At 41.4% G+C, this 18127-nt stretch overlaps 1 protein-coding gene across 1 annotated transcript in view; it reads left to right on the top strand.

The window, feature by feature from the left end:
- The window catches only part of MYZAP (myocardial zonula adherens protein), a 96889-nt gene extending 79309 nt beyond the window's left edge, over positions 1 to 17580 (top strand). Inside the window, exons 13-15 of the mRNA XM_032774113.2 lie at positions 13474 to 14184; positions 15513 to 15735; positions 16835 to 17580. Coding sequence (XP_032630004.1) covers positions 13474 to 14184; positions 15513 to 15735; positions 16835 to 16975 — 1075 coding nt within the window. The 3' untranslated portion in view covers positions 16976 to 17580. The remainder of the gene's footprint in view (positions 1 to 13473; positions 14185 to 15512; positions 15736 to 16834) is intronic.
- Positions 17581 to 18127: the final 547 nt, after the last annotated feature.

Raw genomic sequence — 18127 nt, 5'->3', positions numbered from 1 at the left:
TTAACATCTCATGCCCAACTTCCATGTGCCAGCAGAAATTACTCCATCTACTCTACTTGTGAGTATTTGAATACAGGGATGCTTTTTCACATCTTGTTTATAATCCCAGACTTTAAAAAATAATGCTAATTTTATTTTTAAATGTTTTCTTATGGCTTTATTCAAATGAGTTTTTAAAAAGAGTAACTTTATATTAGTCACAGCTGCATTTATTTTAAAAAATGTACTGTTACTTAGTGTTGCTCTAGCATTTCATATTATTACTGGAGGACACTAGGCATGCCTCAGGGTTTCACAAAATGAATGTGTTCCCCAACCTTAACCCAAGATTTTAAACTTTGGCACCAGCTGTAGAAACAAAGTAAGAGATTGTGTTTTTAATTAAAATGATCAGTAATCTACATCTAATAAATGCCTCGCTTACTACCAAGTTTTTCATGTTTTTGGATGCTTGTTAGAGAAGTTTATCTTGAAATTGCACTTTGTAACTGGCAAATAAAATAGCACATTTTTCAGGACAGAATCACAAGTGACTGCATTGGGGTGGATAGTTTGGAACACTTGCAGAAACATTAATTGTTCAAAGAGTCCAAAGCAATGGAATGGAATATCAACTAAGGCATCAATTCTGCAAGTTTGTATGCACAGTAGATCTCACTGTGTGTGTGAATCTGGAGAGTTAGGGCCTAGTGAACCTGGACTTCAACTTCTGAACAGTGAAAATGTTCATTTTCTAAAAAGCAAAGTTCAGTATTATACTACACCTCTACCTCGATATAAGGCGACCCAATATAACACGAATTCAGATATAATGCGGTAAATCAGTGCTCCGGGGGTGGGGCAGGGTTGTGCACTCTGGTAGATCAAAGCAAGTTCAATATAACGCGGTTTCACCTATAACGTGGTAAGATTGTTTGGCTCCCAAGGACAACATTATATCGAGGTAGAGGTGTACCTTCAAAATTCAAAGTAAGTGTGTGTTTGTTTCCTCCCAGACCCCCGCCACCCAAAAAAATCAAGGAATATGTAAATTACTTCAAATATAGTCGGAAGGAGATCTGTATAGTATCTGCTTATCTAAAGTGTTTTATTATAACCTGTGCTACTATAGAAGTAGCTCTTAAATGTTTAATTAACCCCCCCCCTCCCCCCAAAATACTGGTTCTGCATTATTACCAGTGAAGGGATAAACCTGTTTCTCCTAGTGAAAAGGCATAGAAATTGCTCCACTGGGAAAGGGCCTGAGGACAAGGCCCCCTACTTTTTATTAAAATGGGTTACTTTCTATAGACCCCTGAACTGAGGAGCTATTTTTATACTGCACAGCAGAGGAATGGTCTTGTGACCAAGTAGCAAATACACTGAAACTACTCACACCCTGACATCAGTGGTAACTGTTGTTTTAACCTTATGTGGAGGATCTTTCCTTGAATTACACTATGGTGCCTGAGACTTGGTGCCCTAATGGTTTCTGAGAGACTAAGCTGGCTGAACTGGGATTCCACCATTTTACATCCAGTTTGAAGTTTATCAGAATTATAAATGGGAAGTGAAACTATTGACAGGATCTTCAAATACATTAATATGTGCCAGAGATGATAGTGAGACACAAGGTGGGTGAGGTAATATCTTATACTAGACCAACTTTGGTTGGTGAAAGACAAGCCTTCAAGCTACACAAAACTCTTCTGATGGTGGTTGATTTTTGTATACTCAGTGCATATATGGTATGCTTGCCTAGTTCATGTGATCATCACTCCCTCTGATGGAATTCTTCCATCGACCTAGTTACTGTCTCTCAGGGAAGTGGATCGCCTATGGGAGAACCCCTCCCATCCGCACAGGTAGTGCGTACACTGAAATACTACAGCGCTGCAGCTATGTCGCTGTAGTGTTTCAAGTGTCGATAGGCCCTCATTGTTCCTACTTTGTTCAAGTGATAGATGCCCGTGATCTTGATGCTGAAGATTTTTTAATTGAACCCCACTTCTGATTCTGGTGTTCTCATGGGTACACAGCCACCGTTCATTACACAAGCATCTCTTGACATCTTACATGGCAAGATGGCTCCACAAGCAGTTTATCTTGATCATGTGATGAGGCTGGTTTATTATATGGCAGCAATCTTTAAGCTTCAGGTGGCTGGATGAAGACTGAATTAAAAGATGGATGAAAGGTGCATGTTTACAAAAGATGTTAATCTTTTGTTCCCCTAAATCATAATGGAGCCCAATGCAGTTAGTTACATAGGCAAAGGTTCAAAAACAACAATCATATGGGGGAGTTTCTCAGCAAATGGCATTTGCTTGGAGATTGTGAAAGAATGGGGGAAACATTGGGCTGTGTTTTATTATAAATATCAAAGGAAATTCATTATGCTTTCAAAGGGTTCAATGGAATTTCTTCTGAAAATGTCATACAGGTCTCATTAACTCTGAGTAAAGAAAAAAATCAACCAATCTGACTGTGAAACTGCACTGGGCTTGCGTCAGAGCAACTGGATCTTGGGTCTTCCTTGCAAAAGTTTCCTCTTAAAAAATATATTATGATTTATAGAATAACTTGAAATATGGATTAATTTCTAAACTAAATGAACAGGACTGAAGAAACTGTGCTAATTAAAAACATCTTGATATCGGATGTGCTGCACAGAAATCACTAACTAAAAGAAAAGACAAGGATTTTATAACTGAATTTTGTTCAGACTTGATTGATGGATAATGTGTGGTCTTTGATGATGAAGGAGGGAGAGGGGAAAAAGTTTGTTACTCAGAGAACAGTTAAAGATTTAGGATCAGATCATCAGCTGGTGTAAATCAGCATAGTTCCACTGTCAGGAGGTCAGACTAGATGATCAGTGGGTCCTTTTGGCCTTTGAGTATATGTACCTAAGTCAAACTGTAAAAATGTTTTTATAATGCAATATCGTGTTTATCAACACTGGTTTAGATAAATGTGTCTTACAACACTGGAAATTAGGGGGTTTCTGGAATAGCCAATGAGATCCATGTAGCTAGATTCTATAAAGTGCATTGAATATGTAAGAGTAAATTATATCATTTTATTTAGATCACAAAACAGTGTTCATACCCCCATATTCTTTTGTAATTTAAACCATGTTATCAGCTGTCTTGTATATAACTCAAAAAAGCATTTGCGGATTCAGTTTGCATATACTGTATAAATAATAATTACATTGTACATTTTAATATCTGATATGTAAGATTTGAAAAGGATAAACTTCAATAGATATCGTATATTTTATATGAATTTTTAAACTCTAGTGTCTCAGCACTAATTAAAATATAACATAAGTTTACCATAAAAATCATAGAAACAACTTATCCTACAAACCCTTCTAGGTGCAAAACATGTATCAATTTGAAAGTGATTTGTTTGGCTCTTGGACTTTCTTGTTAATGTTTTCTTTGGCAGATTATTCTTGAGAACAGGAAATCACTCCCTTGTTTAGGACTGAAAAGTGCTCTTTGAGCTAAGTATCAAGTAGATGAGGCTCTTAATTAAAGAAAAGAGAATGTAGACTTGTTTTGGATACACAACAACTGGCATAGTGGTCCCTTCTCCCTCAAAAAACAAACACAAAAAAACTGTTCTAAAAATGACTATCCATTCTGTTGTCTAAACCAAGGGCAGATGAAGACAGATTCCCAAGTACATCAGGGATGACGCTCCATTGACATCGCTGGAGTTATACCACTTGAATAAATTGGCCCATTTTTTATAACTTAAATTTCCATTATTAATCAGACATATTAATGAGTGTATATTGTCTTCTAAAAGCATATTTTAAATGAAGCAAATAATATGTTCACTGCATCGAAAGAGTCTTATAAATATGCAAGCAATAGCAAAGATTAGAACCAGGGACTAATCAGTGATGAGCAGTGTTGTTTGCTTTCTTAAGATAAGTTCTGTAAACTAAGTATTATAGCTTAGCTAATACTTTCTGAGATGTACTTTTATATGGGCATTTTTGATAGCTTTGGGGTGCCTCTCAGACTTGGACTCTGGTTTTCCTGTAAATTGCCAAAATGCACTAATAAAATCTTGTTAAATCTGGAGGTTTTAATACTTCTAAGCTTTCATGAAGAATTCCAGGATTTTCTGGGTGAGGGGTTGGATTTTTGAGGGGAAACAGGGGGTTAAATCACTGATTTGACATTTGAGAGTTTTTTTTATGAGTGGATGGGCAGGTTAAAAAGCATACAAAGTTAGGAGTGTAGGATTTGGCCCTTTATTAAGCCCATAGGCTGTTCAGGAGATCTCACCATCAACAGTATAGGAACACACACCACCAGAGGGGCGAGATGGGGGAAGAGGATGGAAGCATCTATTTTAATTTTTTTAAGTAGGAGATAGCAGAAAAAAATAAAAATGGAAAATTGAAAATTTTGTTTCCAAAACCCAGAATCAATGGCATTTTGATTCAAAATTTAACATTTTTAGTTTTGTTTTGAAATATCAATTTAAATTAAGATTTTATTTATTTATTTATTTATTTATTTTAGAACTTCCCAGTTGGTAAATCAACAATTTTGATGCATCCACATTTTTCCGATAAAACTTTTTAGTTGAAAAATGTTGACTGGCTTTAATGCTCTAGCCTTTTTCCTACATATCCCCCTCACCCCCCAAAGAAATCCTTTGGCGTGGATAGAGAGCTTCAGTCTGGTACCTTCCAGAAGTATTAAAAATTCACATATGCAAACATCTATCTCTATTGGAATGTCTCCAATGAGTTGTATACCAGTAATATGTCAAACAATATACTTTTGGATACGTTGCCTAATTACTTGAAAGCCTAGTCTCCCTATATAAAGAGCAATATTCCTCTCTCCTATCCTTGTCTCATCTGTCACCTCATTTATTCTAATTTATTTATCAGAAGAGTGGATTTTCTTTCTCTTTTGCTCTTGTTATAATTGGATCTTCTTGTAGGTTCCAAGATATTTGCCATACAAATAATACTGAATTGCATAGCAACTGTTCTTATACTATTGAGGAATAAATTGCATTTAAGTTCAGACATGACTTCAGACAGAAAACAGACTCGCCTTCTGTCAGCTGTTATTAGATAGCACCTTCTCTTGGGACAATATCCAAAGTGGGGAGCATAGTAAAGTCGACTACTATAAGAAACAAAGGGATCAATCCTGTGAAATATGAAGCACCTTATATGAGTGCTGAACAAAGTGTTCAAGAAAATGGTAAGTGAATGGAAAAAATGTTCCCCTCTAATGTGGAGGCAAAACATGCTCTAACACAAAGAAAACATTCTTCAAGACAAGCTATGAAAATACTATTTATGTGTAGGGTTGCCCCCTCCAGGATTGGCCTGGAGTCTCCAGGAATTAAAGATTGTCATGTGGTTAAATCTCCAGGAATACGTCCAAGCAAAATTGGCAACCATACTGATGTGCAATGTAAATATATTACTTCTGAACCCCAGTAGAAAAAGAAGTGTCCAAAGTCCCTAGATTGTATTAGGCTGACCACATTCAGTCTGATGACATCTACTTGTCTTTGAAACAGGGCTGTTTGGGGCATTTCGTTCCTGCAAAACAGTTCTCTGTACTCTCAGCTGGCAAGGCCTGAGAATACATGACCTTCCCCTTCCCCGTAATTGCTCTGAATGCCAGTTCATAGCAGGGAGGTGGGAGTGAGGAGGGGGTTTCAGATCCATTTCTACCTTTGAGCATTTGCATCTGCTTTCCACTGCCTAGGCATCCATAATGGCTTCTGCTGAATAAATGACAAGATCAAACTCGACCAGGAATGTATATTCACCCCATTCTTTTCTATAGCTGGATCACTTGATGACCTCCATCTAAATTGCTGATCATACTTAAACCATAAAGAGAATTCTAAATTGTATCTTAATACAGGCATCGTATATTGAGCATTCTTCCTAATGATGCTAGCTAAAGACAGACAAATGTCATAGTCTGAGTGATTGTCCTTATGAGTGATGCCATAAGGGAACTCTCACATGTTTTGTATCCAGCACATCATTGCTGATGATTCATGTTGGTAATTTGCAACATGAGATTTCATCCCCATCACCGTTTTTCCTACTGTTGCATGGTGGTGTTCCAGTTTAGAGTTAGAAATATAAATTGTAAGTGCTGTTACCTTTCTGCACATGTAATAATGATTGAACTGAAGTAACACAGCAGCAACTCAACGTGTAATAGTGATAGAGTTGTAGACTATCCTGCCTAGACCTGTGCATTAAAAGAATCCTCTGTATGTGTGCCTCCCGGTTCCCCTACAGAAAAAAGAGTCATTCTTTTTCCATGACATTGCCACCTCTTTCTCTGTGGTTTGCACATGGAGAAGAGGCGGAGATAGGGCAGCAGTGGGTGAGCTGAGGGATATGCATCATCTGCCTCTGGCTGTGTGAAGAGTAAGCTAAAAAAGTTCCACTTATAGGTCTAAAGGGTTACTGGGAGTTGGCCAGAGGAGCGGCTAGAATTCAGAGCAGATGCAGGGGAATAGAGCCTTCATTTGGCCTATTGCAGCTTCCATGGGGTCATCTAAATTGGGGAGGGGGGAGTATTCTTGCCTGTTTGTCAGAGGCAAAACCTGCCTTCCCTGACAGAATGATCAAGAAGAAATGGGGCAAACAGATTTTTTTTTTTTTCCCTTCTCCTGTAGGATTTTCTGCAGGAAGGGATGATCTGGGCTGGGGGCAGCAGGCACTGATACAATCCACTCAATAGTCATTTAGTTGGATTTTTCTCACCATGATCATGTTTTTTTTTTTTCAATGGGTAGCTGCCGACTTGATTAATCTCATTTCCCCTGGCCCTCAGCCTTTCCATTCACCTTCCAGCTGAGCAAACAAAGGGGTGGATAGTCATTTTAACATGCTTCCTCCCTCAATCCCTCTGGGATTGGCCTTCAGTTCATCCTGTCCATAAAACAACTGTTTTAACAATCTCTGAGAAATGTGTCTCTTTACTAGTACTTGGACCAAGCGGCCTCTATTGGGATAAACTTTAAAAGACCCAAATCTGCCACCTGGGAACCAGCATTCAGCTAAAGGCTTTATTATTATTTCTACTAGATGGAGTGGGTTTAATAAAGATCATGGCACTCATAACAACCAGTTGAGAAAAAACAAAATAAGCAAACCAATGGAGTCTGAAGTTCTGTATTTACCTTGTGTATTATGCACAAAGATATTTTAAAACAAGTTTGACATAACAAGGACACTGTCTTGTGTTCTTTGTTTAGATTTTGCATTTCTTTGTTTGAAAGTCCATGGAGTCAGTTTCACTTTTGGCTTTTTTAGTGTTGCAAGGTTTAGCTCTTGCAGCGTGAAGAGGAATGTTTGTTTACTTCAGATTCTCTGTTCTCGTTTGGGAATTCTTTAAAAAAGATAGAAATGTATCCATTGTCACTACACTTTATAAAAACCTGTATTTTCAAAATGTAAATTTGTGGCCAAACTAAAAATAGTCAATAGAAAATGTCAATTTGCAAAAATCCCTGTATTCTCTACCTTTACCCTTAATAAGCAATCCCTGACAATTAAAAATCTTGAGTCCTAATAAGGTCCTATAATCAGCTAAAAGATAATGTCCATTGAAACAAATGGAACTGACTAGATTTTTACCAGTGAGAAATGCAAATAAGCAATTTTTGTGAGAAATCTAGACCCTCACTACTTTCTCAGTAAACTGATTGTTGAACACTGGACACAAGTATCTGCTTCTGTTCTTTACCATTTCTTTCATCCAGCTTACTACAAAATGTGTTTCTTGCAATGAACATCACGACCACTTTCAAGAATGCAGACTTTGTGACATGGGGATCCATCTTGAGTTGAACTCTGATGGGCTCAGGGCCCTTTGCCTCAATTGGGTCGCTTGATTTATTTAGTGCAGAAGTCAGCAACCTGTGGTTCACAAGCCACAGATCTTTTCAAACATCTGCACCGCTCAGCTTGAAATAGGAAACTGGCGCCACCCTACCATCCTCATTCAATTCCCTTCTCCGCTCAATCCATCCCTCTCTTCCTGGTTCCTGCTGTTTAAGTCCCACTCCTTGTAGTCTTGAATGCATTTCTCCTATTTTGCTGGTTGTTGTGTGTTAATGTTTTGCGGGAATATAGATGTATTTGAAAATTGCCATTTTGAGTCTCATCCTGGTATGTTCTCTGACACCAGTCACTTTACAAGGGGTGCCCCGTTGCACAATCATTGAGTAGGACAACATTATATAAATTTTGCTCTGGGGGTGGCAGACAGCTAATTTCTATTATTCTTGTTTGTTTATTTAAAGTACTACTAGAAAGTTTAACAAAATGACTTGTTTCAGGGATTAGGAAATTTTCTATCCAGCAGTAGGGTCTGCTTTCTAACTGCAGAAACACATAGGTTGGGGGAGCGAAAGGAACAACTTTTTCACTTTGATACATGCAGGCTGCTAAGAGTGCTGAATGGAAGGTACAGATGCTGTCCTTTCCCATTTTTTTTGCTTTTTCAGCCATTACCAGGAGCTAATTTGAGAGGTGGAGGGACTTGTAAAAGTCCCCACAATTCAGACTTGAGTAAGTAGCCTGATCCTGCCCTCTGAGCAGTGAAACCACCACACTGATTCTTCTGTGTCTTCATTCCTGCTGTCATGGAGGAATGAACAGGATTTGTCCCTAATGAATTAAAACACTGCATGAATATCTAATAGTTGATGGGCTAGGTTGAAAAATGAGACATCAGGATCTCTCAGCAGAAAAAATATTGCAGACCCTGAGCTGGCCGCATCATTGGTCTGAACAGGTAGAACACAATTGGGTGACTAAGGATTGCATTCACAACTGGCTTTGCTTCCACCATCACCTATGAGAGTTTATTTTTAAGATACAGTGCCCTACAATGTATGACCCTATACACGGTTATCTGGAAGGTGAGTGTGAAGTTCTGTGCAAAGCAGGAGTACAGTTGCCAGGGACGTGGGATATTAGACCCTAAAGTAGTTGTGGACAGAGAGATAAGGGGGCCTGGGAAGAGGAAGTGCATGAGGCTTGGTCATGAGTTGGTATATTTGTTATATGGGATCCAGCAGGGGCATGTAGAAGGGGAGGTGATCAGGGTTTGGAGAAGGATTGTGTGGAAAGTTTAGTGGAGGGAGGAGCCTGGGGCTTGTGCGTTGGAAGGGACTGAGGGGAGTTATAATGTCTGTGTGGGGGTTTTATTGGGGGGGTGTTTGGTCAGGCAGGGGGAAGGTGGGCGCAGGTTTAGGGGGCAGACTCGCAGAGGAAGTGGGGTTGGGCACACTTGGGATGGTGGGGGGAGACACGGCTGGGAGTGGCGTGATGGCTTGTGTACGGTAAGCACTGAATGCGCCACGGAGGAGGGAGGCGGGGCCCATCCGGCCCAAGGAAGGTGCGCGCGAGGCAGGCGAACGGGACCTACGGAGGGGCGGGACGACAGCCTAAGAGCCATGGGGAGGGGCGGTGCCTTCAGCGGCGCACACACGCGCGTGTCAACAAACTCTGACCCTGCTGCCGTACCGTCCCTTCCGGTAACATGGCGGCCTCCTGTGGGCAACGGAAGCAGCTGGCGAAGCAGGCGCTGGGGAACCCCCCGCAGTGGCATGTGCCCGTTCCCGGCCGGCTGGCAGCATGGCATCGCCGCCAGGGGAAGGCGGGGATCTGCGTGGCCGAAGCCTGCAAGAGCTGCAGGAGATGCTGAGGCGCCAGGAGAGGCTGCTGGCCGCTCAGTGAGCCCCGGGTCGGGGGGGGCGAGACCCCGGGATAGCGCCCCGCGGCCACCACCCCGGGGCTGGGCTGAGCCCGTCCTTCCCCGCGCACGGGCCCGCGCGGCAGAGAGGGGCGGTAACCGGCGTAGCTGCTTCCTGCCGGGGACCAACTGCCCGCCCCCAATACACATACGGCTGCCCTCGCGCACCTTCTCTTCAACGCCCCGCTGTCATCCCCGCCCCACACACAGAGCTGCCCTGCTGCATACCCGCCCCCACCACTTCCAACACACACTGCTACCCCAACGCCCCCCACACAGAGCTGCCGCAAACTCCGCCCCCAGCGCACCACTTCCAACACACACGCTACCCAAAGCCCAACCAACACAGAGCTGCCCTACTCCTGCCCCCCAGCCGCTTACACTTCCAACACACATGCTACCCACAACCCCCGCGTCATCCCGCCCGCACACAGAGTGCCCTGCGCCTGCCCCCCCTACCACTTCCAACACCCACTGCTATCCCAACGCCTTCACGCCACGCAGAGCGGCCGTACCTCCTGCTGCCCCAGCGCCCCACTTCCACACACCACACACATCTGCTACCCCAAGCCCCGCTTCATCCCCGCCGCCGGCACACAAGCTCCCTGCGCTGCCCCCCACCACTATCCAAACACACACGCTACCTCTCAACGCCCGTCACAGCACAGAGCTGCCTCTACTTCCTCCCCCCAGCTCGCCACACTAATCCAACACAAGCACTGGATCACCCCAAACGCCCCGCTGTCATCCCCGGCGCCCACACACAGAGCTGTCTGCCACCTGCCCCCCCAGCCATCACTTCCAACAACACAACACACTGCACCCCAACGCCCCCACACAGAGCTGCCGCTATTAGACGAAAGTCTAACCATTAGGGGAGTGAAGTTCAGAACAGACTCTCCGAGGGAAGTAGTGGGGGGCAAAAGACTATCTGGTTAAGACTAAGCTTCAAGTATATGGAGGGGATGATATGATGGGATAGTTTAATTGGCGAATGACGATCTGGATTATCAGCAGATAAGTCTGCTCAATGGCTGTGAGGGAATGTTGGAGGATGGGATCTGAGTTACTGCAAGAGTTCTTCCGGGGTGCGCTGGTGATCTTGCCCACATGGCTCAGGTTTAGCTGATCGCCATATTTGGGCGGAAGGGATAGGGCCCCCAGGCGGATGGCAAGGGGCCTTGGAGGTTTTTCGCCTTCTCTCTGCAGCGTGGGCAAAAAGTGGGTCACTTGCGGGTGGATCCGCAGCTGAGGCTTCAAACCACAATTGTTGAGGACTTCAATAACTCAGTCATGGGTTAGGGGTTGTTATAAAAGTGGATGGGTAGGGTTCTGTGGCCTGCTTTGTGCAGGAGGTCAGACTAGATGATCATATTGGTCCCTTCTGACCTACGAGTCTATGAGTCTATAAACTGATCCTGCCAGTGACTTTACATGAGCACCCGTCCCCCCACTGTCCGCTGTCACTTTGGACGGTGGATACCGCGGTGACAGAAGCTGTGTCCTTGTGAGAGGGATAACAACCAGGTCACAGATCGGACTCAGTAGGCAGAACAGGCCCAAGAGTCATAATGATTTTCCCCTATTGAAAGGGCCACCTCCCGGGGGCTGTTGCCAAGCACAGAGAGTGCCGTGATAAGGGACAGAAGGATTTGGGAGTCCAAGCACTACAGGATTAGACTAGCATAGAATTCAATGCCAGAAGGAATGACCGGATCATCTGGTCTGATTCCTGTGTATCACAGGCCACCAACGCCACACAGCACCCACACGCTAAACCCAGTGACCAAAGTGTAACAGTCTACAGGAAATGAGACTGTTAGGTGCCACAGGCAGAGAATAGGTGGGACTGAGGTAAACCAATGCCCAAAGCCCCTGCAGTGGCAGGGCAATGATTGTTAGGTAGACCCAGCTGATCCTAGCAAGTAACCTGCACCCACACACTGCAAAGGAAGGTGAAAAGGTTTGTTTCTGGCAATTTGACCTGGGGGGGAATTCCTTCCTGACTCAACACGTGGTGATCATTTAGCTGCTGAGCCTGGGAGCAAGAACCAGTGAAGAACAATAAATAAGTGATGCTTTTGCTTTAGTAGGGCCTGATCTTGCAAGCACTTAAGCATGAGTGACTCTATTCAAAGTCAATGGAGTTCTTCACATAAGTAAAACCACCCCATATGTTTACATGTTTGTGGGGTCAAGGCTTTAATGATTTACAAATCTGACGTTACCTACAGAAATACATTGTTTTTAAGGAGGCTTTCTAGTTTGGTTTCAGTAAAAGGAGTGTGTGTGAGAGACCGAGTTAATGAGTAAAGGCCAAAGTGGAGAGGGGAACGCAATTTATGAGGGGAATATAGAGAGGTAGTATCTAATCTTAGGCTATGTCTTACACTGTAAAAAAGATATGTCTTGTTTCACATTGAGATAGCTAGTTTGATGTAGAATTGTAGTGGAGACAAGACACAAGTAGTTTTATACCTCAGCATAGCTAGTTGAGGTAAACCCCAATTAGTGGGGCTGTGATTGATTACAACTAGCTATACTGAGGTAAAAACTCCAGTGCCTGGTCCCTTCTAAAAAATGACAGTGAGGTAGCTAACTTAGTATAACAACATATTTTTTTTTTCTCCCTTTCAGTGAAGGAAGCCTAAAGGGTGGGGAAAAGGAAGAACTAGAACAAACATGCATCCTGCACAAATGTGCAATTTTAGCCCTATTCTGTAAGGCAGGGGAGGGCAAACTTTTTGGCCCGAGGGCCATATCTGGGTGGGGAAATTGCAAGCAGGGCCGGGGCAGGGGATTGGGGTGCAGGACGGAGGGTGGGGGATGGAAGGGGGTGGGGGACGGGAGGAGGTGCGGTGTGCAGGAAGGGGCTATGGGCAAGGAGTTGGGGCAGGGAAGGGGTGTAAGGTGTATAGGGGGCTCAGGGCCGGGGTGCAGGGAGGGGTGCGGAGTGTGGGAGGGGGCTCAGGGCAGGGATGCGGAGTGCGGGAGGGGACTCAGGGCAGGGGGTTCGGGTCTGGCAGGAGGCTCAGGGCAGGGAGTTGTGATGTGGGGTGCAGGAGGAGTTTGGGCTCCGGCCCGGCTCCTCTTACCTGTTAGTAAAACTTCCTTGGACCCAATTTACTGGTTGTGAATGCTACTCATTTGTGTCAGAATCACATCAGTTTCTAGGCTGGATTTCACACACACACACACACTTCTCTGATTAATTTGCTACAGATAGCTTTGATAACATAATAGAGTTGTGAAGACTATTCTGGGTAAGGCTGTCAAGACAACAGCTTTAGAAGTATACTCAAATTTTACATATGTTCACAGTTCTAAAATCAATTGATAAATATCTTCAGTAATCATAGCACAGTTCACTTCAATCTTGTATTTTGCCCTCCAAGTTCTGTGACCTTTTAAATTAAATCACTGTAAAATATTTGCCGTACCATTAATTCAGCTCAGAATAATCTTCACTTGTTTTGATAAAATGATCACTATTTTTCTGCTATTGTCATGAACTTATAAAACTACAGATGTCATGCATTTATGCAAACTTTAGAATTCTAATATTTTCAGAATGTTTTATGTCATGGAACCAGCAATGTTTTAATATTTTCATGAAACTATTAACTTTATCCATCGACTATTACATATGTGAATATCAGAAATAAGACTGAGGCTTCTCACGTAACTCTTTCTTTCTTATTTTTAGGACTTTTATTTATAGACTTCCAGATAAAGGTAAAAAGATCTCTGATTTTGTTGAAAAGCTGAAGCTGGCCGTAGCACAACAGGAAGAATTAAGGAGGACAACTGAACTGTTGTCTGTTGTTAGACTGGAGTTTCAGACAAAACAACAGGAGATTAATATAAACAAGCAAAGAATTGCCCTGAGTGAGGACAAATCAACAAATAAAGTTTTCTCATCTATTTATGAAAACTCTGCTACTAATGTAAACAAAACTTGGAAAACTGTTGTGCAAGACAAGGAAACTGAATGTACCGAGAAAAGAGAGAGACATACGGCTTCTGCAAAGGGCCATAAAAAACGTGATCAAATAGAGAGTATGATCGAAGACTATGCAAAATCTCACGAAAGTAAATCCAATTTAAATTCATCCTCAATCAGCCTGATGAAAATTGATCAGCAGATACCCAAATACAGTTCTCTGGATGAAACAGAAAGTGCAGTGGATGCTTCAAGCAACAATGGTGACATGCTGGTTGAGGCCTTTGAAAGAGTTGCAGTTGGAGATGGAAATAACAGTGAAAGAAAATCAGAAAAAGAACAGAACATTGCTAAATTTAAGAATAATCCCTTTGGAAGCCTTCCCATGGTGGCACCAAAAAAGCCACATTATATTGAAGTTCTAGAATCAAGAGCTAAGAACCCAAGATCTAAAAATAAATTTAAAACCAACGTGTAAGTATTGCAGAATAGAGAAGTTTCTCATAAATAGGAGGCCTAACTATTATCTATATAAAATTGGTGACTGTAAATGCTTTTTGCTTTTGCTTTGACAGAATTAGATACTCAAAAAGACATATGGCATTTTGTGGCATACTAGTTTAATGTGCTAGTCCCCCGCATCTGGGGACTGGGGCTAAAATCATGATTCAAAAGTTATCTTACAATGTGTCGCTTAGTCTCCTGATTCCACAAGTAATAAATAATCATCATCAACAATTAAAGCTTTTTCTTTTTGGTCCATGCTACAAAGCTATTACTTAACTGGCAAATATTCCTTTAGCATTACAACTGAACTGTAATAGTTGGTGGCTTTTCAGGATCACTCTGAATTTTAGTTTCTGTATTGGCAAAATTGTCTGGAAACTTCAACAGTGACTACCCAAAGTTTCCCTGACTCCCAGCCATTGCCATTTTATGGACATCAAATAAGCAGAAACAGAGAACTAGAAATATAACTTCTAGCAGAGGTTTTTTTTCCCCGGAAGAATATTTGTTACAAGTTGATGATTTGATAAGAGTTTTGCACCTTTAGTAGGTTCTATACTGGATACAATTGACGTGCATGATGGAGCATCATCGCAGTGCCTTCATGTACTTGAAAAGATGGACCTATTGTAGCTGCAGATCACTACAAAGTATATTGAAAGTATTAGAAGATTATGAGCTGTATGAAATCACTAGTTCATTTTTTCCATTGATTAAAAACTTGAGATATACACAGAAGAAGGCAGGAAGGAGTGACTCCAGGTGTCTGTGTAGTATGTGATTTTATGGTTAGTATTAGAAACCTGTGTGGAGAGAGAGATTGTACTTAAGTAAGGCACAATCCTTCAATGTGCTGGAGCATTTCCTGTGAGAAAATGAATGTCCTCGACCTCAGGGAAGTTAATTGAAGTAGATAGTGTTTGGTAGATTGAGAGAGGCAGCATATTCTAATGGACTCATTGCTGAGTTGGGGACTCCTTCATTCTAATCCTTGCTAAAGCAGTGATTTACTCTGTGGCTTCAAAGAAGTCACTTAGCCTCTCCATGAATTTTTTCTCACTGGTAAAGTTTCCTTTCTTATAAAACTGTTGTGAAAATTAATTATCTTTTTACATGAAGAAGCACTATGAAAGTTTGGCTTATTGTTCACTTATGTGGTATAATATAATATGACCTGATTTATACTGTCTCTTTCTTAGTCTTTCTGTATCAGAAATGACTATTTCTAGAATTAAAAACTGTCTTAAATTCACATTGCAAATATGGGTCGCCACTTCGCATTTGATCCCTTTTAGATTACCAGCTGAGTGGAGTGGCTCATCGCATGATTCCTCACCTAGTCGTTCACCTAGGATACTTGGGTCTTCGATTTCTGTAGAAGAAAGACGTCTTAGAGATAAGAAACATCTGGATGACATCACAGCAGCCCGGCTGCCACCACTTCATCATGCACCTACCCAGTTGTTATCCATAGAAGAATCAATAGCAATTCAGACACAGCAAAAAGAAATTTATGAGGTATGAATCAGTGTTGCTGTTTGGTCTGGAAAATGTAATTATATTGCTGGGTCCGTTCTGGAAAGCCACAGTATAAAAGCTATGCCTGTCATATGTTAGTCACTTGAGACTTCCAGGCTCTTCATAAGGTCAGATTAATTTTTCTATTTGATTCCGTCAGTGTTTTATTTTTTTTTCAAATTCATTCTTTAGAGCTGTTTATCAAGCAGTGAATAAAATTGAGCATTATTCTTTGTATACAGTAATGATCAATTCATTACAGTGTTACTTGTCACTTCTGTGATTTGAACTCAAAGTATGCTCAGTAACAAACATACCAGTCACTAGAGTATGCTGGATAACCTATTCAGGCTAATGAAGGCAAAAGAAGTATCCAGTGTTATAGATCTGAAATGTGTGCATGTAATTACAGTTGATTTTCTTCGTACTGTGACTGGCAATGACGAAGTTCTTTGTAGTCACTGGCGGTTAAGGAAGTTTCATTTTGAACAGAGATCTGGCACTGGACGTTGGCATTGAATTCCATATGATCACAGACTGGTAATCTTTAAAACTAAACAACTAGTAAAAACTTGTTGGTATTCGGCTATTTAATTTCAGTGTGGTACTGCTTAATATTTTATAAGCCCTTACTAATTAATAATCTCAGCATTCCTGAGAGTTAGATAAATGTTATTTCCCCTTTTTACGGAGGGGGAAACTGGAACTGGAACAATTGTGGGAGTTGCCAAAGGCCACAGTCTTTGTCAGAGCTGGGTCTGGAGCATGAGAGTTCTGTTTCTCAGTCATATGACGACTCCAGTAGGCCACATATCGACATAGGCCTGATCTTGCTCAAGTGGAAGCAGGTCTTATGTAAGAATTGCAGCATGAGAAGCTGTTGCTCAAGTAATAAAATGAAGATATTTTTGTTTAAATTTAAGGAACTGTCCACTGTTTCTTGCGGATATTAGGAATTGCTGGGATGAGACTTAATGTGATCATGCCAGTTACTCTGTAATGTTTCTTTTATTCAGCTAGTAGAATTTTGATATCCAGGATAAATAACAAATCGTAGTTTAACTTATGTCTCTCTCTTTCCTTTGTGTGTTTGTTTTAGGAAATGCAAGCCAAACTTGCTGCGCAAAAACTAGCAGAAATGTTGAATATTAAAATGGTCCGGTATGAACCTGAAGGGGAAACCTCAATGAAGTACAGAGAAGTGAGGGATGAGGAAGACTACCATTCATTGGAAGACTGAGTTCAAAAAGGAAAATATCTGGTAGTGGACAGTTTAATTGATCTCTTGCGCTACTTTTAAAAACTCGATAACCAGGATTCTTGGCCATGTAGATTGCTGTGTTTGCTAGAGGAGATGTGGCACTGCAGCTCTGGGAAGGGATTAATAGTTCAAGTACAAATGGTATTGGTGTTTGTGGCCTGATTTTTCACAGACAGAGAACATGCTCAGTACCTCTGAAAATTGCCCATTGGGCTTTATATAGCTTAGCTAAAGTAGCTGTTCAGCATACTGTGGTAAGCAATGACAGAGTGTCTATAAGAAGATGGTTATAGTTGGCGGGAAAAATGAACATAAAAGGAATAAATATTTATTAAACCTATTGTGAATAGATAAGAACTCTAAGTTATTTTATAACTCAAATCCTCTTCAGGCTGTAAGGGATGTTCTTTCCAGTTATGGTGACCCTTGTTGAGCAAATCTAGAGATTTAATTAATTTGAAGACTAATATTTTCTATTAAAGGTGTGTGTTTTTTCTTCTTCGTACTGTTTTTGTACATTGATTAAACTTTTGGAATACTATTGTCTGCTGAAATTAATAGAACAGATCCTTCCTCTAGTTTCATTAGAGGAAATTAAGTCTTGGGTGTTTTTTCAGTAATGCAAGCTAGCCAACCATTGAAGATCAAAAATCTCTCAAACACAGTAGCATTTTCTTTGTTTCAACTGAAGTTTGAAGGTGGAGAGCACTAGTGAAAAGCTTTTGTTAATTACAAAGAAATACAGCTCAGATAAAAAAAAAAAATAGAAAATTCTTTATTTTACTTGCCAAGACCTGGGTTCTGAGATTCCTCTGCAGCATAAGGAATACAGCTCCCTGCTGCTGACTTAGTTATTGGCAACAGCATTAGCTGTTGTAGGAGAACTCAAGCTATGGCAGGTAAAAAGACTTCCGTTCGTCCACTAGCGTTAAATATACTATAGTGTAGTCTGCTTTGAATGACTGACATCTGGAAACTTAAGGGCCTTTCCATAGAAGTGCCATACTTGTAAAAGTATGCTCACACCCATAAAACAGCTTTGTGCAAATCATACATAGCCGCCTGTCTTGTGTACAGATGCATGTTTCTGAAGCCTCAAGCATTGTGTCCTTCAAATATGTGACCCTGAAC

The sequence above is a fragment of the Chelonoidis abingdonii genome, chromosome 9, assembly GCF_003597395.2.
Source record: "Chelonoidis abingdonii isolate Lonesome George chromosome 9, CheloAbing_2.0, whole genome shotgun sequence".
NCBI classification, from domain to species: Eukaryota; Metazoa; Chordata; order Testudines; family Testudinidae; genus Chelonoidis; species Chelonoidis abingdonii.
The sequence above is the reverse complement of the archived record's forward strand: the minus strand, read 5'-3'. Positions and strand labels throughout refer to the sequence as shown.